Source organism: Anolis carolinensis, unplaced genomic scaffold (genome assembly GCF_035594765.1).
Source record: "Anolis carolinensis isolate JA03-04 unplaced genomic scaffold, rAnoCar3.1.pri scaffold_15, whole genome shotgun sequence".
NCBI lineage: Eukaryota > Metazoa > Chordata > Lepidosauria > Squamata > Dactyloidae > Anolis > Anolis carolinensis.
The window spans coordinates 8,668,232-8,693,248 of NW_026943826.1; the positions used below are offsets into that span (position 1 = coordinate 8,668,232).

Below are 25,017 nucleotides of genomic sequence, written 5' to 3' on the forward strand. Positions count from 1 at the left end.
CCTGACGTTTTGCCCACATCTATGGCAGGCATCCTCCGAGGTTGTGAGGTCTGTTGGAAACCAGGCAAATGGGGTTTATATATGTCTGGGAGGGAGAAAGAATTTTCCCAGGCAGGAAGCAGCCACGCTTTGAAGCTGCAAGGCTATTCAATGCTAATCAAGCTGGCCAATGGCAACATTCACACTTGCCTCTAACAGACAAGAGTTCTTTCTCCCACCCTGGATATATAAACCCCACTTGCCTCAGTTTCCAACAGGCCTCACAATCTCTGAGGATGCCCGCCATAGATGTGGGTGAAATGTCAAGAGAGAATGATTTTGGAATATAGCCATACAGCCCGGAAAACTCACAGCAACCCAGACCTCACAACCTCTGAGAATATCTGCCATAGATGGAGATGAAATGTCAGGATACCTCACAACCTCTGAGGATGCCTGCCATAAATGCAGGGCAAACGTTAGGAAATAATGCTTCTGGAATATAGCCATACAGCCCAGAGAACTCACAGCAACCCAGAGCTCACAACCTCTGAGAAATTTGAGAATGCCTGTCGTAGATGTGGGCGAAACGTCAGGAGAGAATACTTCTGGAATATAGACACAAAAGTGGGAAAACTCACAGCAACTCTGGCTTCCCAACCTCTGAGGATGCCTGCCATAGATGTGGGCAAAACATCAGGAGATAATACTTCTGGAATATAGCCATACAGCCCGGAAAACCCACAGCAACCCAGATATCATTCCACAGATCTATAAACTCCACTTGCCTAGCTTCTCAGAGACCTCACAACCTCTGAGGATGCCTGCCATAAATGTGGGCGAAACGTCAGGAGATACTTCTGAAATATAGCCATAAAGCCCAGAGAACTGACAGCAACCCATTCCCATTTGCCTCCAACAGACAAGAGTTCTTTCTCTCAGCCTAGACATTATTTATTCCACAGATATTATATTTTATTATTATTATTATTTTGATTGGAGTCAAAAATCAGAAACTCCTCAAAGCACAGCAGACAAAGAATCAGTACAAGAAAACGGCACTACAAACTAGAGCTGACAAAACATTGCATGGATAATCACAGTCCTAGACACTTGGGAAGTGTTCGACTTGCGATTTTGTGAAACGAAATCCAGCATATCTATCTTGTTTGCTGAAGTCAAAAACCAGAAATTCCTCAAAGCACAGGAGACAAAGAATCAGTACAAGAAAACGGCACTACAAACTAGAGCTGACAAAACATTGCATGGATAATCACAGTCCTAGACACTTGGGAAGTGTTCGACTTGCGATTTTGTGAAACGAAATCCAGCATATCTATCTTGTTTGCTGAAGTCAAAAACCAGAAATTCCTCAAAGCACAGCAGACAAAGAATCAGTACAAGAAAACGGCACTACAAACTAGAGCTGACAAAACATTGCATGGATAATCACAGTCCTAGACACTTGGGAAGTGTTCGACTTGTGATTTTGTGAAACGAAATCCAGCATATCTATCTTTTTTGCTGAAGTCAAAAATCAGAAACTCCTCAAAGCACAGCAGACCAAGAATCAGTACAAGAAAACTGCACTACAAACTAGAGCTGACAGCTGGCACAACAAAACATTGGGCAGGAGAGACTGCTTCTGGAACAGGGCTAGACACAGCCCGGAAAACTCACAGCAACCCAGACTTCATAACCTCTGAGGATGCCTGCCAGGAGAGAATACTTCTGGAATATAGCCATAAAGCCTGGAGAACTGACAACAACCCATTCCCATTTGCCTCAAACAGACAAGAGTTCTTTCTCTCACCCTAGACATTATTTATTCCACAGATATTATAATAATAATAATAATAATAATAATAATAATAATAATTTTGATTGAAGTCAAAAATCAGAACCTCCTCAAAGCACAGCAAAGAATCAGTACAAGAAAACCGCACTACAAACTAGAGCTGACAGCAGGCACAACAAAACATTGCATGGATAATCACAGTCCTAGACACTTGGGAAGTGTTTGACTTGTGATTTTGTGAAACGAAATCCAGCATATCTATCTTGTTTGCTGTGTCATACAATAAAATAATAATAATAATAATAATAATAATAATAATAATAATAATAATAATAATAATATACACCACAATTTGGGCAGGAGAGAATGCTTCTGGAACAGGGCTAGACAGCCTGGAAAACACACAGCAACCCAGACCTCATAACCTCTGAGGATGCCTGCCAGGAGAGAATACTTCTGGAATATAGCCATAAAGCCTGGAGAACTGACAACAACCCATTCCCATTTGCCTCAAACAGACAAGAGTTCTTTCTCTCACCCTAGACATTATTTATTCCACAGATATAATAATAATAATAATAATAATAATAATAATAATAATAATAATAATAGTTTTGATTGAAGTCAAAAATCAGAAACTCCTCAAAGCACAGCAGACCAAGAATCAGTACAAGAAAACTGCACTACAAACTAGTGCTGACAAAACATTGCATGGATAATCACAGTCCTAGACACTTGGGAAGTGTTCGACTTGTGATTTTGTGAAACGAAACCCAGCATATCTATCTTGTTTGCTGTGTCATAATAAAATAATCAGAAACTTCTCAAAGCACAGCAGACCAAGAATCAGTACAAGAAAACCACACTACAAACTAGTGCTGACAAAACATTGCATGGATAATCACAGTCCTAGACACTTGGGAAGTGTTCGACTTGTGATTTTGTGAAACGAAATCCAGCATATAGATTTTGTTTGCTGTGCCATACTATGTCTGTGGGTCTGTGATAATAATAATACAACTTTATTTATATACCGCCCTATCTCAAGAGACTCAGGGCGGTTTCTAAGATAGCAAAGGAAATCTTGTTTGCTGTGTCATACAATAATAATAACAATAATAATTTTGATTGAATTCAAAAATCAGAAACTCCTCAAAGCACAGCAGACCAAGAATCAGTACAAGAAAACCGCACTACAAACTAGTGCTGACAAAACTGCATGGATAATCACAGTCCTAGACACTTGAGAAGTGTTCGACTTGTGATTTTGTGAAACGAAATCCAGCATATCTATCTTGTTTGCTGTGTCATAAATAAAATAATAATAATAGTATTTGATTGAAGTCAAAAACCAGAAACTCCTCAAAGCACAGCAGTCAAAGAATTAGTACAAGAAAACCGCACTACAAACTAGAGCTGACAGCAGGCACAACAAAACATTGCATGGATAATCACAGTCCTAGACTGTTTGAAGTCAAAAATCAGAAAGTCTTCAAAGCACAGCAGACCAAGAATCAGTACAAGAAAACCGCACTACAAACTAGTGCTGACAAAACATTGCATGGATAATCACAGTCCTAGACACTTGGGAAGTGTTCGACTTGTGATTTTGTGAAACGAAATCCAGCATATCTATCTTGTTTGCTGTGTCATAATAAAATAACCAGAAACTCCTCAAAGCACACCAGTACAAGAAAACCGCACTACAAACTAGTGCTGACAAAACATTGCATGGATAATCACAGTCCTAGACACTTGGGAAGTGTTCGACTTGTGATTTTGTGAAACGAAATCCAGCATATCTATCTTGTTTGCTGTGTCATAATAAAATAACCAGAAACTCCTCAAAGCACACCAGTACAAGAAAACCGCACTACAAACTAGTGCTGGCAAAACTCCGAGCCACCCAAAGTTTGGTCCGACTCTGGTGGCTCTTTGTGTTTGGGTCTTCCTGGGCGCGGACTCTCCTTCCCTGCGGGTCTCACCTTTGTGCCGGATGCTGCGCTTCCAGTCCTTGGCGGTCTCTCTCCCACTGACGAACTGGAACTCGTTGGGGGTGAGCCACTCTCCCCGGTAGCGGATGGAGGGCCCCTTGCTGCCCTGGCAGAGCTTGTGGATGTAGAGCAGCGCCTTGTTCTCGCCGCACTCCACTTCCAGGCAGGGCTCGCCGCGCTCCAGGAAGGGCTGGAAGTCGGACGCCGAGGAGGAGGATGAAGAGGAGGAGGAGGACGAGGAGGAGGAGAAGCGCTCGAGGAGCAGCTCTTCGTGCTGTGGAGGAGGCGGAGGAGGAGGAGGAGGAGGCGGGTGGAAGTCCAGGAAGGGCGGGGGGCGCGGCGGGGCGGCGGCGAAGAGCGGCTCGTAGGGCGGCGGAGGAGGGTGCGGGGTGACGGCGAAGTGGGGCACCAGGTAGCCCTCCAGCGGGCGGTTGAAGGCGGCCAAGGCGAGCTCCTCGCGGTCGGGACGCTCCCGCTTCACGGCCGGCATCTCTTCTCCGCAGCAGCAGCAGCAGGCGCAGCAGAGCGGAGGCGAGGCTAAGGCGAGGAGGAGGAGGCTGGACATCTTCCCCGCGACAGCACAGACATGGTGCCAGTATTGATCCCTCCCGCCGTCCCTCGCGGAGCGCGCCGGCACAAATAGGAGACCGAGAGACGGAGACGGAGGCGCCTTCCTCGCTTCCTCCTCCTCCTTGGCGCTTTCTAATCTCCCGCGGAAAGCAAGCAGAGCCCTCGCTCTCTCTCCTTCTCCTCCCCTTCCTCCTGCCAAAGGGAGGCGCTCAGGACAGGGCTCTCAGGCAGGGGCTCTCCACTCCCTGGGATGGGACTGGGCAGGGTTGGGACTCAGTTTTTCCCACTGGCCATCGCCCAAAGCATTCTCCTCTGATGTTTCACCCACATCCATGGGAGGCATCCTCACAAGTTGTAAGGTCTAATACCTCCCAACAAAGGATTCCCCCAGGCAAGGCTGTTCAATGCTCTTGTTGAAAGTATGGCTATGTCCCTGAAGCATTCTCCTCTGACGTTTCACCCACATCCATGGGAGGCATCCTCACAAGTTGTAAGGTCTAACACCTCCCAACAAAGGATTCCCCCAGGCAAGGCTGTTCAATGCTCTTGTTGAAAGTATGGCTATGTCCCTGAAGCATTCTCCTCTGACGTTTCACCCACATCCATGGGAGGCATCCTCACAAGTTGTAAGGTCTAACACCTCCCAACAAAGGATTCCCCCAGGCAAGGCTGTTCAATGCTCTTGTTGAAAGTATGGCTATGTCCCTGAAGCATTCTCCTCTGACGTTTCACCCACATCCATGGGAGGCATCCTCACAAGTTGTAAGGTCTAACACCTCCCAACAAAGGATTCCCCCAGGCAAGGCTGTTCAATGCTCTTGTTGAAAGTATGGCTATGTCCTTGAAGCATTCTCCTCTGATGTTTCACCCACATCCATGGCAGGCATCCTCAGAGGTTGTGAGGTCTAACACCTCCCAACAAAGGATTCCCCCAGGCAGGCTTTGATGTTTCACCCACATCTAGGGCAGGCATCCTCACAAGTTGTGAGGTCTAACACCTCCCAACCAAGGATTCCCCCAGGCAAGGCTGTTCAATGCTCTTGTTGAAAGTATGGCCATGTCCCTGAAGCATTCTCTCCTGACGTTTCGCCCACACCTATGGCAGGCATCCTCAGAGGTTGTGGGGAATACATGTCCATGTCCCTGAAGCATTCTCTCCTGACGTTTCGCCCACATCTATGGCAGGCACACTCAGAGGTTGGGAGGAATATATGTCCATGTCCCTGAAGCATTCTCTCCTGACGTTTCGCCCACATCTATTCAGTGCTGTTGCTGAAAGGATGGCCATGTCCCAGAAGCATTCTCTCCTGACGTTTCGCCCACATCTATTCAATGCTGTTGCTGAAAGTATGGCCATGTCCCAGAAGCATTCTCTCCTGATGTTTCGCCCACATCTATTCAATGCTGTTGCTGAAAGGATGGCCATGTCCCAGAAGCATTCTCTCCTGATGTTTCGCCCACATCTATTCAGTGCTGTTGCTGAAAGGATGGCCATGTCCCAGAAGCATTCTCTCCTGATGTTTCGCCCACATCTATTCAATGCTGTTGCTGAAAGTACGGCCATGTCCCAGAAGCATTCTCTCCTGACGTTTCGCCCACATCTATTCAATGCTGTTGCTGAAAGTATGGCCATGTCCCAGAAGCATTCTCTCCTGACGTTTCGCCCACATCTATTCAATGCTGTTGCTGAAAGTATGGCCATGTCCCAGAAGCATTCTCTCCTGATGTTTCGCCCACATCTATTCAATGCTGTTGCTGAAAGTATGGCCATGTCCCAGAAGCATTCTCTCCTAACGTTTCGCCCACATCTATTCAATGCTGTTGCTGAAAGTATGGCCATGTCCCAGAAGCATTCTCTCCTGACGTTTCGCCCACATCTATTCAGTGCTGTTGCTGAAAGGATGGCCATGTCCCAGAAGCATTCTCTCCTGATGTTTCACCCACATCTATTCAATGCTGTTGCTGAAAGTATGGCCATGTCCCAGAAGCATTTTCTTCTGATGTTTCGCCCACAACTATTCAATGCTGTTGCTGAAAGTATGGCCATGTTCCAGAAGCATTCTCTCCTGACGTTTCGCCCACATCTATTCAATGCTGTTGCTGAAAGGATGGCCATGTCCCAGAAGCATTCTCTCCTGACGTTTCGCCCACATCTATTCAATGCTGTTGCTGAAAGTATGGCCATGTCCCAGAAGCATTCTCTCCTGATGTTTCGCCCACATCTATTCAATGCTGTTGCTGAAAGTACGGCCATGTCCCAGAAGCATTCTCTCCTGACGTTTCGCCCACATCTATTCAATGCTGTTGCTGAAAGTATGGCCATGTCCCAGAAGCATTCTCTCCTGACGTTTCGCCCACATCTATTCAATGCTGTTGCTGAAAGTATGGCCATGTCCCAGAAGCATTCTCTCCTGATGTTTCGCCCACATCTATTCAATGCTGTTGCTGAAAGTATGGCCATGTCCCAGAAGCATTCTCTCCTAACGTTTCGCCCACATCTATTCAATGCTGTTGCTGAAAGTATGGCCATGTCCCAGAAGCATTCTCTCCTGACGTTTCGCCCACATCTATTCAGTGCTGTTGCTGAAAGGATGGCCATGTCCCAGAAGCATTCTCTCCTGATGTTTCGCCCACATCTATTCAATGCTGTTGCTGAAAGTATGGCCATGTTCCAGAAGCATTTTCTTCTGATGTTTCGCCCACAACTATTCAATGCTGTTGCTGAAAGTATGGCCATGTCCCAGAAGCATTCTCTCCTGACGTTTCGCCCACATCTATAGCACACATCCTCAAAGGTTGTGAGGAATATATGGCCATGTCCCAGAAGCATTCTCTCCTGATGTTTCGCCCACATCTATTCAATGCTGTTGCTGAAAGGATGGCCATGTCCCAGAAGCATTCTCTCCTAACGTTTCACCCACATCTATTCAATGCTGTTGCTGAAAGGATGGCCATGTTCCAGAAGCATTCTCTCCTGACGTTTTGCCCACATCTATGGCAGGCCTCCTCACAGGTTGGGAGGTTTAACAGCTCCCAACAAAGGATTCCCCCAGGCAGGCTTTGAAGCTGCAAGGCTTTTCAATGCTGTTATCAAAGGCTTTCATAGAATGGCAGGAATCACTGGGTTGCTGGGAGTTTTCTGGGCTTTCTGGCCATGCCCCAGAAGCATTCTCTCCTGACGTTTCACCCACATCTATGGCAGGCACCCTGAGAGGTTGTGAGGTCTGTTGGAAACGAGGCAAGTGGGGTTGATATATCTGTGGAAGGTTCAGGTTGGGAGAAAGAACTCTTGTCTGCTTGAGGCAAGTGTGAATGTTGTCTCTGGCCACCTTGATGAGCATTGAATGGCCTTGCAGCTTCAAAGCCTGGCTGTTTCCTGCCTGGTCTGTTTCTGATGACCAAGTCCTAGAATTATAGAATTGTAGAGCTGGAAGAGACCTCATGGGCCATCCAGTCCAACCGCCTTGTAAGAAGCAGGAAATCGCATTCAAAGCACCCCCGACAGATGGCCATCCAAAGAAGGAGCCTCCACCACACTCCGGGGCAGAGAGTTCCAAAGTGAAACTCAATTAGTGCAAAATCCACCGATTCCATTGCCAGGATATATAAGACGAGGAATGAAATGGTTCAGCAGATTTCCCTGGTTAACCGACTCATGTCAAGTACAACATGTGCACCGTAAGGACGGTGTTGTGTTTGGAGGAGAAGTTGGGGCTCAAGGTGGACATCAAAAGCTTGGTGCATTGGTGTCTAAACCAGAAAGAAACTTCTGCCCATTGTGGAAACAATACAAGAAGGAGCCGTGATTCAGGACCTGTTACTTATGAAGAACCTTTGCACAATGATGGTCATTTCAAGGCCTTGTTGAGATCTCGGGCCAGATCAGGAGACACTGGGAATGGATGGATTGATTGACTCCTCCGCCAAAGTGGGCTTTTGGAGTTCTGAGAGGCTCCGGCCAGACTCCCGTCTCCGCTGCCGCCGCCGCTTTGACTTGGCCCCATTTAAACAGCACAAAAAAGAAGGAAAGAAAGGAGAGAAGGGGGTGAGCGAGGGACAACCGCTTTCTCCAATGGAGCCGGGCAAAGTCTCCTTCTCATGCTTCCCTAGGAAGAGGCACTCACTACGGCTTCTCCCACAGCTAGGAGCATGTGCAGAGGGCAATTAGAATATCTATATATATAAAAGGGTAATGAAATTTCGGCCTAGGACAAAACAACAAAACCACACATCCCAGAAACACTAAACTTGGCAGCACAACCCCTCATCCATGCCTCTAAAGTCCTAATTAGAGGGAGAGGAATAATTGTTTTTATCCAATTGCTGCCAGTTAGAAGGTTAAGCTTCGCCCACTTGGTCTCCTAGCAACCCATTCAGCCCAGGGGACAGGCAGAGTTAGGCCTCACTTAGGCCTCTTCCACACTGCCTATAAAATACAAATTATCTGATTTGAACTGGATTATATGGCAGTGTATACTCAAGGCCCTTCCACACAGCTATGTAACCCATTTATAATCTTATATTATCTACTTTGAACTGGATGATCTTGACTCCACACTGCCATATAATCCACTTCGGTGTGCATTTTATCCAGCTATGTAGAAGGGGCCTCATATAATCCAGTTCTAAGCAGATAATATAAGATACTTTCTTTCCCATACCACCATACTTCGCCACAGCAACGCATGGCCGGGCACAGCTAGTATATTATACAATACTAATGGTATAATGGAAACCCCAGTGGCACAATATAAAGTATTATTATTATTATTATTATTATTATTATTATTATTGACACAAAGACATAGTATGTCAGCAAACAAGATCTATATGATGGACTATATTATCATTATCATTATTATTATTGACACAAAGACATAGTATGACAGCAAACGAGATCTATATGCTGGATTTCGTATCACAAAATCAAAAGTCAAACACTTCCCAAGTGTTTAGGACTGTGTGATGTATTATTATTATTATCATTATTATTATTATTATTGACACAAAGACATAGTATGACACAGCAAACAAGATCTATATGCTGGATTTCGTATCATAAAATCACAACTCAAACACTTCCGAAGTGTCTAGGACTGTGTGATGTATTATTATTATTATTATTATTATTATTATTATTGACACAAAGACATAGTATGACAGCAAACGAGATCTATATGCTGGATTTCGTATCACAAAATCAAAAGTCAAACACTTCCCAAGTGTTTAGGACTGTGTGATGTATTATTATTATTATCATTATTATTATTATTATTGACACAAAGACATAGTATGACACAGCAAACAAGATCTATATGCTGGATTTCGTATCATAAAATCACAACTCAAACACTTCCGAAGTGTCTAGGACTGTGTGATGTATTATTATTATTATTATTATTATTATTATTATTATTATTATTATTATTGACACAAAGACATAGTATGACAGCAAACGAGATCTATATGCTGGATTTCGTATCACAAAATCAAAAGTCAAACACTTCCCAAGTGTTTAGGACTGTGTGATGTATTATTATTATTATCATTATTATTATTATTATTGACACAAAGACATAGTATGACACAGCAAACAAGATCTATATGCTGGATTTCGTATCATAAAATCACAACTCAAACACTTCCGAAGTGTCTAGGACTGTGTGATGTATTATTATTATTATTATTATTATTATTATTATTATTATTATTATTGACACAAAGACATAGTATGACAGCAAACGAGATCTATATGCTGGATTTCGTATCACAAAATCAAAAGTCAAACACTTCCCAAGTGTTTAGGACTGTGTGATGTATTATTATTATTATCATTATTATTATTATTATTGACACAAAGACATAGTATGACACAGCAAACAAGATCTATATGCTGGATTTCGTATCATAAAATCACAACTCAAACACTTCCGAAGTGTCTAGGACTGTGTGATGTATTATTATTATTATTATTATTATTATTATTATTATTATTATTGACACAAAGACATAGTATGACAGCAAACAAGATCTATATGCTGGATTTCGTATCACAAAATCACAAGTCAAACACTTCCCAAGTGTTTAGGACTGTGTGATGTATTATTATTATTATTATTATTATTGACACAAAGACATAGTATGACACAGCAAATGAGATAAATATGCTGGATTTCGTATCACAGAATCACAAGTTAAACACTTCCCAAGTGTTTAGGACAGTGCAATGTATTATTATTGTTATTATTATTATTATTATTATTATTATTATTATTGACACAAAGACAGAGTATGACATAGCAAACGAGATCTATATGCTGGATTTCGTATCACAAAATCACAAGTCAAACACTTCCCAAGTGTCTAGGACTGTGTGATGTATTTATTAATTATTATTATCATCATCATTATCATTATTATTATTAAAAAAAGAAATGTAAGGAGCCCCCCATGGCGCAGCTGATTAAACTGCCGAGCTGCTGAACTTGCCGGCCTAAAGTCGGCGGTCCGAATCCAGGGAGCAGGGTGAGCTCCTGCTGTATGCTCCAGCTTCTGCCAACCTAGCAGTTCGAAAAAATGCTAATGTGAGTAGATCAATAGGTACTGCTCCAGTGGGAAGTTAACGGCACTGCATGCTGGCCGCATGACCTTGGAGGAGTCTATGGACAACGCCGGCTCTTTGGCTTAGAAATGGAGATGAGCACCAACCCCCAGAGTTGGACACGAATGTCAGGGAAACTTTTATCTTTACCTTTGACCACTAACTAACTACTTTTGCCCATTTGGCTGAGAGAGGAAAGGGAGGAAAAGAGTGCCGGATATGCAAAGCCACCTGTTCATATTTAGCATCGCGTGGTGCCGTCTTGCTGCGGCGGGTCTTGTTTTTGTTTTGTTTTGCCGTGCCTTACCTCTCTTTCCCATCTTATCGGAGTTTTGTTTGATTAAAGCTCCACGTTGCGGGGTTGCTGTGGCAACGGGTTTACTTCAATTAATCCCTTGCCTGGGGAATAAGACTGAGAGGAAGCAAAAGGGTGGGGTGGGGGCTGGTTGGGAGAAAAAGAACGGAAGACAAACAAACAAACAAACAAACAAGCTGCAGGAGTTCTCGCAACAGAGAACGAAGGGCCTTGTCCAGATCTTGACCTGAGAGAGACTTTGGAGCCCCTGGTGGTGCAGCGGATTAAATCGCTGAGCTGCTAAACTTGCTGACCAAAAGGTCGGTGGGAGCGGGGTGAGCTCCCACTGTTAGTCCCAGCTTCTGCCAACTTAGCAGTTCAAAAACATGCAAATGTGAGTAGATCAATAGGTACTGCTCCATGCAGTCATGCCTATGGCCACGTGACCTTGGAGGTGTCTATGGACAGCGCTGTCCCTTTGGCGTAGAAATGGAGATGAGCATCAACCCCCAGAGTGTGAGTAGATCAATAGGTACTGCTCCATGCAGTCATGCCTATGGCCACGTGACCTTGGAGGTGTCTACGGACAACGCCGTCCCTTTGGCGTAGAAATGGAGATGAGCATCAACCCCCAGAGTGTGAGTAGATCAATAGGTACTGCTCCATGCAGTCATGCCTATGGCCACGTGACCTTGGAGGTGTCTACGGACAACGCCGTCCCTTTGGCGTAGAAATGGAGATGAGCATCAACCCCCAGAGTGTGAGTAGATTAATAGGTACTGCTCCATGCAGTCATGCCTATGGCCACGTGACCTTGGAGGTGTCTATGGACAACGCCGTCCCTTTGGCGTAGAAATGGAGATGAGCATCAACCCCCAGAGTGTGAGTAGATTAATAGGTACTGCTCCATGCAGTCATGCCTATGGCCACGTGACCTTGGAGGTGTCTATGGACAACGCCGTCCCTTTGGCGTAGAAATAGAGATGAGCATCAACCCCCAGAGTGTGAGTAGATCAATGGGTACTCCTCCATGCAGTCATGCCTATGGCCACGTGACCTTGGAGGTGTCTATGGACAACGCCGTCCCTTTGGCGTAGAAATAGAGATGAGCATCAACCCCCAGAGTGTGAGTAGATCAATGGGTACTGCTCCATGCAGTCATGCCTATGGCCACGTGACCTTGGAGGTGTCTACGGACAACGCCGTCCCTTTGGCGTAGAAATGGAGATGAGCATCAACCCCCAGAGTGTGAGTAGATCAATAGGTACTGCTCCATGCAGTCATGCCTATGGCCACATGACCTTGGAGGTGTCTATGGACAACGCCGTCCCTTTGGCGTAGAAATGGAGATGAGCATCAACCCCCAGAGTGTGAGTAGATCAATAGGTACTGCTCCATGCAGTCATGCCTATGGCCACGTGACCTTGGAGGTGTCTATGGACAACGCCGTCCCTTTGGCGTAGAAATAGAGATGAGCATCAACCCCCAAAGTGTGAGTAGATCAATGGGTACTGCTCCATGCAGTCATGCCTATGGCCACGTGACCTTGGAGGTGTCTACGGACAACGCCGTCCCTTTGGCGTAGAAATGGAGATGAGCATCAACCCCCAGAGTGTGAGTAGATCAATAGGTACTGCTCCATGCAGTCATGCCTATGGCCACGTGACCTTGGAGGTGTCTATGGACAACGCCGTCCCTTTGGCGTAGAAATAGAGATGAGCATCAACCCCCAAAGTGTGAGTAGATCAATGGGTACTGCTCCATGCAGTCATGCCTATGGCCACGTGACCTTGGAGGTGTCTACGGACAACGCCGTCCCTTTGGCGTAGAAATGGAGATGAGCATCAACCCCCAGAGTGTGAGTAGACCAATAGGTACTGCTCCATGCAGTCATGCCTATGGCCACGTGACCTTGGAGGTGTCTATGGACAACGCCGTCCCTTTGGCATAGAAATGGAGATGAGCATCAACCCCCAGCCACATACACACATACATACAGTAGAGTCTCGCTTATCCAATGTAAATGGGCCAGCAGAATGTTGGATAAGCGAATATGTTGGATAATAAGGAGGCATTAAGGAGAAGCCTATTAAACATCAAATTAGGTTATGATTTTACAACTTAAGCACCAAAACATCAGGGTATACAACAAATTTGGCAGAAAAAGTAGCTCAATACGCAGTAATGCTATGTAGTAATTACTGTATTAACAAATTTAGCACCAAAATATCACAATGTATTGAAAACATTGACTACAAAAATGCATTGGATAATCCAGTACGTTGGATAAGCGAGTGTTGGATAAGTGAGACTCTACTGTACTTCTGGAACATGGACATATATTCCTCACAACCTCTGAGGATGTCTGCCATAGATGTGGGCGAAACCTCAGGAGAGAATGCTTCAGGAACATGGACATACTTTCAACTACTCTACTGTATTTTCATTTTATTTGGGGGGGGGGGGGGGAATTAACGAAACATTAAGAGACAATTAGAAAATGGGCCAACAATGGTTCGAATTACATTGCTGATTGCGTTGTGAGACAATGTCTCGGAATGCGTATCAAAAAGCGAGAACAATCCGAAATAATTCCGATATACGATTCAAAACGATTTTTTGGACATGTCTAATGTCTAGTAGTTAAAGAACACATTCCAAGGATTATTTCAGCTGGTAAATGGCAGGGATTTCTGGAAGTTGTAGGTCTACAGGTTGAGATGTATGCTTAGAGACTTCAGTAGAAACAGTTAGTTGAAACAGACTATAGAGACTCTAGTAGACTCTCAGAACAGAAATATATCTTAGAAGACTATGGACCATTAATTCTAAGGAAGATTCGCTCTGTACCCACACACATAAACTACTTCAAATGCTATCTGTAACTGAATTTATAAGCAAAGTACCTGTATGCTGAATACATGAAGTTTGTGAGTAAACCAACTATGCTACTTTTAAATAAGTCTGCTTATTTTTGTCTCTTCAGAGCATGATTTAAAGGCAAATATATATTTTGGGCAACTAAAAAGAATACTTCTGAAATTCTGCTGAATTTATATATGTTTGTGCACTGGCATACTGTATATACTCAATATAAGCCTAGTTTTTCAGCCCCTTTTTTTTTTAAGACTGAGAAAGCCCCCCTCGGTTTATACTCGGATGAGGGTCCTGGTTGGCTTATGTTTGGGTCAGCTTATACTCGAGAAAATATGCTACATTTTTCTCTATTATTATTGGTATTATTACATTTATTATTTTTCTCTATTATTGTTGCTGCTATTACATTTATTTTACTCTATTTTTTATTATTAATAATACAGTAGAGTCTCACTTATCCAACACTCGCTTATCCAACGTTCTGGATTATCCAACGCATTTTTGTAGTCAATGTTTTCAAAACATCGTGATATTTTGGTGCTAAATTCGTAAATACAGTAATTACTACACAGCATTACTGCGTATTGAACTACTGTTTCTTTCAAATTTGTTGTAAAACATGATGTTTTGGTGCTTAATTTGTAAAATCATAACTTAATTCAATGTTTAATAGGCTTTTCCTTAATCCCTCCTTATTATCCAACATATTTGCTTATCCAACATTCCGCCGGCCCATTTATGTTGGATAAGTGAGACTCTACTGTATTAAAATATTCCCATCCAAACCCAAGTAACGAAGGTGAAGGCATTACGTTTCATTCAACCCTCGTAGATTGATGGGCCTTTAAAAGAAAGGTAAACAGTGAATGCGGACTCTCAACCAGAGAGAGAAAGCGATGAAAAAAGAGATGCCCTTAGAAAGCTGGAGGTCCAGAAAGGAAGAGAAGCCCCCTTTCCCTGGGGTCCCCCTCCTCACTACTCATCACCGCCTTCCAGAAGCGCTCTTCCCAGACAGGCCGCCTGCAATTCATCAAAAGAGAGGCATAAGTCTTTGATGACAGGCCTGCTGTAGCAGATCACACTGGCGGCGGCGGCGGCGTGGGAGACGCAATGGGATGGGACAGGAGGAACCAAGCCAGGCTCTGGACATCACTCAGGGAGGGCCTGGGGGTGTGACGAGGACAAAGATCAGACCTCCAGCCTCAGGGAACCTTATGCTTATTTGGCCAGAGTGAATCCAGCCTTCCTCCCATGGAAATAAAATTAAAGGTAAAGGCTTTCCCGTGACATTAAGTCTAGTCCTGTCCGACTCTGGGGGTTGGTGCTCATCTCCAGCGTCGTCTACATAGTCTTGTCAGAGCGCCGATACCTTCCCACCAAAGCGGTACCTATTGATCTACTCAAATTAGCATTTTTTCGAACTGCTAGGATTTCCGTCTGCGCAGGATTCCATGCTTCACACTTTAACAACACAACCGTTCAATGCTAAGGCTTCCCCGTCTGCGCAGGGTTCCATACTTGGAACTTTCACAACACAACCGTTCAATGCTAAGGCTTCCCCGTCTGCGCAGCGTTCCATACTTCGCTCTTTAACAACACAACCGTTCAATGCTAAGGCTTCCCTGTCTGCGTAGAGTTCCATACTTTGCACTTTAACAACACAACCGTTCAATGCTAAGGCTTCCCCGTCTGCGCAGCGTTCCATACTTTGCACTTTAACAACACAACCGTTCAATGCTAAGGCTTCCCTGTCTGCGTAGAGTTCCATACTTCGCTCTTTAACAACACAACTGTTCAATGCTAAGGCTTCCCTGTCTGCGTAGAGTTCCATACTTCGCTCTTTAACAACACAACCGTTCAATGCTAAGGCTTCCCCGTCTGCGCAGCATTCCATACTTTGCACTTTAACAACACAACCGTTCAATGCTAAGGCTTCCCCATCTGCGCAGGGTTCCATACTTGGCACTTTAACAACACAACTGTTCAATGGACTGGAGACCCATGAAAGAATCTATATATATAAAAGAGTGATGGCATCACGGCAACCCACAAAACAACAAAGCTTCAGGCCCCCCAACCTCGAAATTTGACAACACAACCCATCATCCACGCCTCCTGGTCGATACAACAAAAAGAAAAGAAAAATAAAGTCCTAATTAGAGGGAGAGCAATAATTGCTTTTATCCAATTGCTGTCAGTTAGGAGGCTAAGCTCCTCCAACTTGGTCTCCTAGCAACCCAATAAAAAATAATAAAAAACACTAAAAATAATTAAAAACACTAAAAGATTAATACAATAAAATACTATAATAACAGAAAATAACTAAAAATAATACAAGAAAATAATAAAATATGATAAATAAAAAGATAACTTACAATAAAATTAATTAAAAATACAAATAACGTCAAATAAAAATTACACAACAATTTTTAACCAATACCACCACCACTTTGCCACAGCAACGCGTGGCCGGGCACAGCTAGTATTATTATATTTTTAACTATATCCGCTGCCACCAATATAAATATGTTTTATTTAACCGCTGCCACCAATTGTGGAGATGTCAAGCAGAGGGGAATTTCTTTTTCTTTATTCTTCTTATTTACTTTAGATCGTATCGTTACTTAGTTTTGAATATATGTGACAGAGACTTGGATATGGAAGAACAAAAAATAAGTTTATTTCAGGCACAGAGCTCAGTGGTTACAGTAACTTCTTTAAAGGCACTTAGATAATGGTTTCAAAGCTATGAACTGATCACTTTGGATCTAACTGGGATTACTTCCCCTTACTACTCAGACTCTACAAATAAACCTAAACAAGTCATCTAACCTGCTTAATTCAACACCACTAGAGATCTGAGTTTCCCTGGTATCCCTAACCTGGAACCAGTGTCTTCCCTGTGACTAAAATCACAGACTAAACTGTTTTTTAAAAACATTCCCTCCTTTTCCTTCAAACGGCGGTTGGCTCCACCCTCGTTACTATGGTAACCTGCCTCAGAAAGCTGAGCTGGTTACCATCCCCCACGCACTGGTAACTAATACTTACCCTTTTAAACATAGCCAAACATGATTTTTAAAACAAAATTAAACATGACATCTATAAATCAAAAGAAAAACACACTTCTTTACATAGGATTCCAGACTTCGCACTTTAACAACACAACCATCCAAAGCTAAGGCTTCCCCTTCTGCGCAGGGTTCCATACTTCGCACGTTAACAACACAACCGTTCAATGCCAAGGCTTCCCGCCAAATGGAACTGTAGAGAAGAGTCTACTTTTCATTCAACTCTCGTAACAGACTCATAAGGAGAGATATGGTCCTGGACTCAAACCAAATAGAGCTTTGTAGGCCAAAACCAGCACTTTGGATGGCATCGGGAAACAAGTTGGCAAGCATTGAAGCTCCTACAGCAGGAGCCCAAAGAAGGGTAAAGCTAACTGAGCACGGCTTCGAACAGAGAAGAAAGTGGCCAGACCAAAAAATCAATCGTTTTAATATACGGTGTGTGTATGAGTACCAGAGAGGCTCTCTATGAGCTGCAGGAGGCTCTGTATGTAAATATTAGCACATGTTATCCAGCCCAGCGGTAACCTGGGAAGGGATTTGTAGCATCGCAAGAAAAATCCCAAGTAAGCGTAAGGATGTGCTGGGGAATCGTTTCTGTTTTGTTTTCCGGCTTACTTGGTATTATGCAGCAGATACTACCTTAGCCGGAGCAAAGGTGAATTCAGATGATGTAGTCTTGTCTCCTTTCGCCCACAGCCGTCGGGACTTTTCTCCGTCTTCTTTCTCGCTTTGCTGTGTGGATTGTAGCCTCTTGCGGAGGGAGAAATGAGTAAAGAAAGTGCATATATTCTCCCTTTGTGTGTGTGTTTGTGTGTGTGCCAAAAAACTAGAGGAAGGAGAGACCTGAGGGAGAGCAGCCTTCTAATATCGCTTTAAAAAATACCGTATATACCGTATAAGCCGATCCAAATATTTTACCACAAAAAACTGGGAAAACATTGACTCCAGTATAAGCCGAGAGCGGTAAATTTCAGAAATAAAAATAGATACCAATAAAATTACATTAATTGAGGCATCCGTAGTTTAAATGTTTTTGAATCTTTACATAAAACTGTCATTTAAGATAAGACTGTCCAACTCTGATCAAATCACGATTTTCAAATTCTTCAATGTAAACGTGCTTATGTATCCTTTCAATAATATTAGAGTGAAATAATAGTAATAGTAATAATAAATACAGTAAAATAATAGTAATAATAGTAAGATCTGAGTGTAATTTGCTGGGCAACTCCCTGATGACTTTGACATATTTTGCACTTTGGCCCAGATCCGTGATTTTAACCCATGTTTTTAACACCTTATTTTGTATGTTGACCTTTTATGACCGTTTTTATCAATATTGTTGTCTTTATTGTTGAGTGATTTGCTTTATTGTTTTGCTTGCTTTTATATTGTTGTGTTTGGGCAAGGCCCCATGTAAGCCGCCCCGAGTACCTTCGGGGAGATGGGGCGGAGTATAAGAATAAAGTTGTTGTTGTTGTTTTTGTTGTTGTTATTATTAATTTTACATACACACACACACACACACATATAATATACAATAATTTATAAATATATAATATATTGTATATACAGTAGAGTCTCACTTATCCAAGCTAAACGGGCCAGCAGAAGCTTGGATAAGCGAATATCTTGGACAATAAGAAGGAATTAAGGAAAAGCCGATTAAACATCAAATTAGGTTATGGTTTTACAAATTAAGCACCAAAACATCATGTTTTACAACAAATTTGACAGAAAAAGCAGTTCAATACGCAGTAATGTTATATTGTAATTACTGTATTTACGAATTTAGCACCAAAATATCACGATATATTAAAAACACTGACTACAAAAATGGCTTGGATAATCCAGAGGCTTGGATAAGTGAGACTCTACTGTAGTTTGTCCTGCCCTGCCACAGCCAGGCATCGTCCCCTCCATCCTCGGTTTGCTCAGTGGCCTGATGCGGCAAGGAAGAGGAATGGATGCAAATCTCGTCTCCCTTTTGGCTCGCAGTATTTCTTTTCCACTTGCTGCCTCCTGACTGTCTGCAGGCCAGCTAATGTCCCCAGAGCTCCCGAGCCCATTTATTTTCCCATCCGCTGCCTGAAACAGGGCTAATGCATCCCCAAAGGCCTTTGCTCCCTGTTAATTACATGGGGAGGGGGCTGAATCCGAATAGAGCTTGGCAGGTGGGCGAGAGGGAATCAACAGGCCCAAGAGCCGGCGAGGAAGGGCATGGGAAGGAGAACCATGGCATCTTCCCGTGCTCTTGTTTTGATGCTCCAGCAAGAGATAAGCCTCGTCTACCTTTGGGAACGTAAGAAGTTTCCAAAGGTCTCTTGACTCTGCCAGCCAGTTCACAACTCTGAGCTCTTCCTCCCGGCTCTAAAGAAGCACAAATTCTCACACCTCAGTTAGCAAAGCCTCTAATAGTGAAACTATTAGACTATACAAGTCTCGTTTACTAGATAGGTAGTGGATAGAATAGACTGAGGGAATCCTCTCTATAATCCCATGCATGCCCAAACAGGCTTTGCTGTTTGCTCTCTTCTATCCTGTTTACATCCACAACCTTCACCAGGGGTCCTCAATTTTTTAAAACAGAGGGCCGGTCCACAATCTTTCAGACTGTTGAGGGGCCGAATTATAATTTGAAAAAAACAAAACAATTTCCAATGCACACTGCATATGTCTTATTTGTAGTGCAAAACAACAACAATGAAAGAACAATACAATATTTAAAAAATGAAAACAATTTTAACCAACATAAACCTATCAGGATTTCAATGGAAAGTGTGGGCCTGCTACTGGCCAATGAGATAGTCAAGTTAATTAGGATTGTTGTTGTTGTTGTGTGCCTTCAAGTTATTTCAGACTTTGGGTGAGCCTAAGTCTAAAATTATTTATTTATTTACTACATTTATATCCCACCCTACATTTCCTACATTTATACCCTGAAGGGGACTCAGAGCAGCTGTATGTACATATAATCTATATATATAAATGAGTGATGGCATCACGGCGACCCACAAAACAACAAAACTACAGGTCCCCCAACCTCTAAATTTGACAACACAACCCATCATCCACGCCTCTAGGTTGATACAACAAAAAGAAAAGAAAAATAAAGTCCTAATTAGAGAGAGAGCAATAATTGTTTTTATCCAATTGCTGCCAGTTTAGAGGGCTAATCTCTGCCCACTTGGTCTCCTAGCAACCCTCTCAGCCAAGGGACAGCCAGGGTTCAGTTAGGGGACAGGCAGATTTAGGCCTCACTTAAGCCTCTTCCACAGATTATCTAATTTGCACTGGATTATATGGCAGTGTAGACTCAAGGCCCTTCCACCATACTTCGCCACAGCAACGCGTGGCCGGGCACAGCTAGTATATTATATTATTAGCATAGCACAATATTAGCATTATATATTACTATATTGAACTATACCACTATACTGTAATATTATACGTAATATATTACATATAATTAATATTATTATATGGTATTATTATTAGTATTATATTGTATAACATTATAATATTTTTATCAATATTATATGTATATACAATATATTAAAAAGGAGCCCCGGTGGCAAAGTGTGTTAAAGCACTGAGCTGCTGAACTTGCAGACCGAAAGGTCCCAGGTTCAAATCCCGGGAGCGGAGTGAGCGCCCGCTGTTGCTCCAGCTCCTGCCAACTTAGCAGTTCGAAAACATGCCAATGTGAGTAGATAAATATGTACCGCTCCGGCAGGAAGGTAACGGCGCTCCATACAGTCATGCCGGCCACATGACCTTGGAGGTGTCTACGGACAACGCCGGCTCTTCGGCTTAGAAATGGAGATGAGCACCAACCCCCCAGAGTCAGACATGACTGGACTTAACGTCAGAGGGAAATCTTTACCGTTACCCTTATATATTTTATAACCTGTATTCTGTGAGTATGTTGATTTGCCAGTTTGACTGTACCTCTTTGGTGTGGAACTATAGACATATGCTTGTACTGAACATGTTCAGACTCAGGACTCCATTTTGTATTCACCCATATTTGCATCAGACCTCAGTGGAGGTGGATGCATGACAACACCGACTCTTCGGCTTAGAAATGGAGATGATCACCAACCACAGAGTCGGACACGACTGGACTTAACATCAGGGGAAACCTTTACCTTTACTTATAAAATTCATTGGAGAAAATAACATTCCAGGAGAATGTTATTCAGGAGAAACCTTTACCTTTAGGCAAAATGTAGCTATCTAGATAGCTTTGTTATTTTTACCTGCTTACCTACCTTAGAAGCTAGCTTAGACAGCTAGTTAGCTCCAAACCTTTTTCTATCTACAATGGATTTCCTTTTACCTCAATAAATACTTTTTGAACTTTTAAGCTGACTTTGCAATCCTTTGCCATCCTAAAGAAGAAAGGCTTCCCTTAAGCTCACCTTAAGTTTCCTGCTGTTTTGGAAGGCGTGCTTCTGCATTCGGCTATATTCTTGGGAATCTACCTCTCAAATTCTCAACAGAAAGTCTTTCTTACACAGTCATTTTGCATCCACACGCCAGGCCACCTGTACCTTGGATGGTCACCAAGGAGGGCAAACCTGGTGTAAACATGCTAGGTTTACATGTGGATTTCCTACCTCCTTAATACAGGCTTATTCTGTTCTGAGACACGGCTTTTTTTTTAATACTTGTAACATTCACCGCTCGATGTGTACTATAGCACTTAACCTCCGTGAACCGAAGGGATATGCGGTGCTCGAAATCTCATTAGGATAAGCTTACATTGTCTGTGGCTCAGTAGAAAGGAGAGAGGAAAAAGCTTTGGGTGCCTGAAAGTCACCATGCCAGGCATGCCCAGAGAAGAATGGTACTGAGCTTATGCCATCCATTCCATCAATTGTTGAATTACGAGCCAACACATTGATTCGGTGAGTCCGCTCTAGAGAGGGCTAGCGCGGATAGCGGGGAATGCAGAAGTCCGGTATCCGCGAGACTGTTAGGAATTGTGGGAGTTGAAGTCCAAAACACCTGAAGGGCTGAAGTTTGCCCATGCCCAATTTAGACAACTGGCATTGAGGATGGAGGAATTAATGTCTTGGCCTGAATCTTCTCTCTGAGCAATAAACAATATATATATTGGTCTGGAGTTACCCTATTCTGACTTATAAACAAATCCAACTTAAGAACCTATCTTGTTCATAACTTGGAGACTGCCTACACCAGGGGTCCCCAAACTAAGGCCAGTGGGCCGGATGCGGCCCTCCAAGGTCATTAACCTGGCCCCTGTCCTAAACTTTGCTTGAGTTGAAATTCGCAAGGATGTGGACAACTTCAACAGAAAAGAGGAAACCATGAAAATGAACAAAATCTGGCTACCAGTATTAAAAAAAAACCTCAAAAATCAGAACAGTAAATAAGAAGCAACACTCTGAAAACAGAAAAGTTCCAGACATGGGAACCAGGGGCAGCTAACGACTCTGAACAAAGGATGCCCCCAGGCAGGAAGGCAGGAGATGAAGCTATTCAATGCTAACAAAGTTGATTAACTACAACATTCACACTGGCCTCCAACTGACAAAGAGTTCTTCTCACACCCTGGACTTTCCACAGATATATATAAACCTTCCTTGCTTAGTTTCTCCATACCTCACAACCTCTGAAGATGCCTGCCATAGATGTGGGCAAAACGTCAGGAGAGGATGCTTCTGGAAAATGACCATACAGCCCGGAAAACTCACAGCAACCCAAACAATGAGTTCTTTCTGCCATCCTGGACCTTCCACAGATATATCAACCCCACTTGCCTAGTTTCCAAGAGACCTCAACAACCTATGAGGAGGCCTGTCATAGATGTGGGCAAAACGTCAGGAGAGAATGCTTCTGGAAAATGACCATACAGCCCGGAAAACTCACAGCAACCCAAACAAGAATTCTTTCTGCCACCCTGGATCTTTCATAGATATATCGACCCCACTTGCCTAGTTTCTGAGAGACCTCAACAACCTCTGAGGATGCCTGCCATAGATGTGGGCGAAACGTCAGGAGAGAATACATCTGGAACATGGACATATATTCCTCACAACCTCTGAGGATGCCTGCCATAGATGTGGGCGAAACGTCAGGAGAGAATGCTTCTGGAACATGGACATATATTCCTCACAACCTCTGAGGATGCCTGCCATAGATGTGGGTGAAACATCAGGAGGGAATACTTCTGGAACATGGAGATATATTCCTCACAACCTCTGAGGATGCCTGCCATAAATGTGGGCAAAAAGTCAGGAGAGAATGCTTCTGGAACATGGAGATATATTCCTCACAACCTCCGAGGATGCCTGCCATAGATGTGGGCGAAACGTTAGGAGAGAATGCTTCTGGAACATGGACATATATTCCTCACAACCTCTGAGGATGCCTGTCATAGATGTGGGCGAAATGTCAGGAGAGAATACTTCTGGAACATGGATGTATATTCCTCACAACCTCTGAGGATGCCTGCCATAGATGTGGGCAAAACGTCAGGAGTTGTATGGCATACAACAGCCCTGAAACCCTCTTCAGTTTCTGCCAGAGTTGTATTTTTCCCTCTCCTTTGACCCAATGGTCCTCTCTCCCATCTCTGACCCTCAGAAGGGTCCTTGGTTAACTTTCAAGGCCTGCTGGGTCTCTCCTTGCCAGAAGGCAACCAAGGCCAGCCAGGAGCGGAGGCCAGGCTTGAGAGGAGTGCCGTAGCTCCACATCCCCCTCCAATGGGGCTCCACCGCGGCCTCCTCCTCCTTCTTGGCAGCCACCCCGGAGCCGCAGCTCCGCCGCCGCCGGAGGAAGGGAAGGAGGTCATAAATAACCCGACTGGGAGCCGAGGAGCCCCGAGGGCGGTGCAGACTTGCCGCCTCCACTGTGGGGAACTCCTGCCGGCTGCTGCCCGCCCAACGCCTGGAGCCAGACAGAGAGAGGCGGGCAGGAGCCGGAGAGGATGGCTCACCCCTTGCCCTCTTCCCCACTCTCCTTAAACTCTTTGGAGAAAGGAGCTTGGACGGCCGCATCCAGCCCACGGGCCATAGTTCAAAACATTGGCATTTAGAACTGATAGAAATTGTTTCCTGCTTGGGCTGCATGAGAGTGGCATTCACTGAATGCCAAACACTGCCTAACAGAACCCTCAAGGTGACCAAAACTTCTGAAGTTCAAAAGGGGCCAAAGTTGGGGAGAGCTGCCCCATGTTTTGCTTCTGACAAAGGATCTCTGTCTAAAGTTTAGGGCGGTGGCTGGGGAAAGGAGCCTGGAGTGCCACATCCGGCCCGTGGGCTGTAGTTTTATTAAGCTTTGGAACAGTCCCTGGTCAAGTAGTCCCTGGTCAAGTGGTCCCTGGTCAAAGTGGTCCCTGGTCAAAGTGGTCCCTGGTCAAAGTGGTCCCTGGTCAAAGTGGTCCCTGGTCAAAGTGGTCCCTGGTCAAAAAAAGTTCGGAGATCACTGCTTTAGGTAGTTAATTTTCTTATAAGGTAAAGGTAAAAGTTTTCCCCTGACATTAACTCTAGTTGTGTCCGACTCTGTGGGTTGGTGCTCATCTCCATTTCTAAGCCAAAGAGCTGGCATTGTTCATAGACACCCTCCAAGGCCATGTGGCTGGCATGACTGCAAGGAGCACCGTTACCTTACTGCAAAAGCAGTACTTATTGATCTACTCGCATTTGCATGTTTTCGAACTGCTAGGTTGGCAGAAACTGGGGCTAACAGCGGGACTTCACCCAACTCCCCAGATTTGAACCACCAACCTTTTGGTCAGATTCTGCGTCCGACTCTGCGGGTTGGTGCTCATCTCCATTTCTAAGCCGAAGAGCCGGCAT

At 43.9% G+C, this 25,017-nt stretch overlaps 1 protein-coding gene across 7 annotated transcripts in view; it reads right to left on the reverse strand.

Annotated features, from left to right (window-relative positions):
- Positions 1-4,521, reverse strand: part of samd11 (sterile alpha motif domain containing 11) — a 168,944-nt gene extending 164,423 nt beyond the window's left edge. For 4 of the 7 annotated variants that reach the window (XM_062965934.1, XM_062965937.1, XM_062965935.1 and 1 more), the window contains exon 1: positions 3,763-4,508. In XM_062965934.1, the coding sequence (XP_062822004.1) occupies positions 3,763-4,336 (574 nt within the window). In that variant the 5' untranslated portion in view covers positions 4,337-4,508. Of the gene's footprint in view, positions 1-3,762 lie in introns of all 7 variants that reach the window. The other 3 variants (XR_010001387.1, XM_062965932.1, XM_062965938.1) reach the window with 3 other exon arrangements.
- Positions 4,522-25,017: the final 20,496 nt, after the last annotated feature.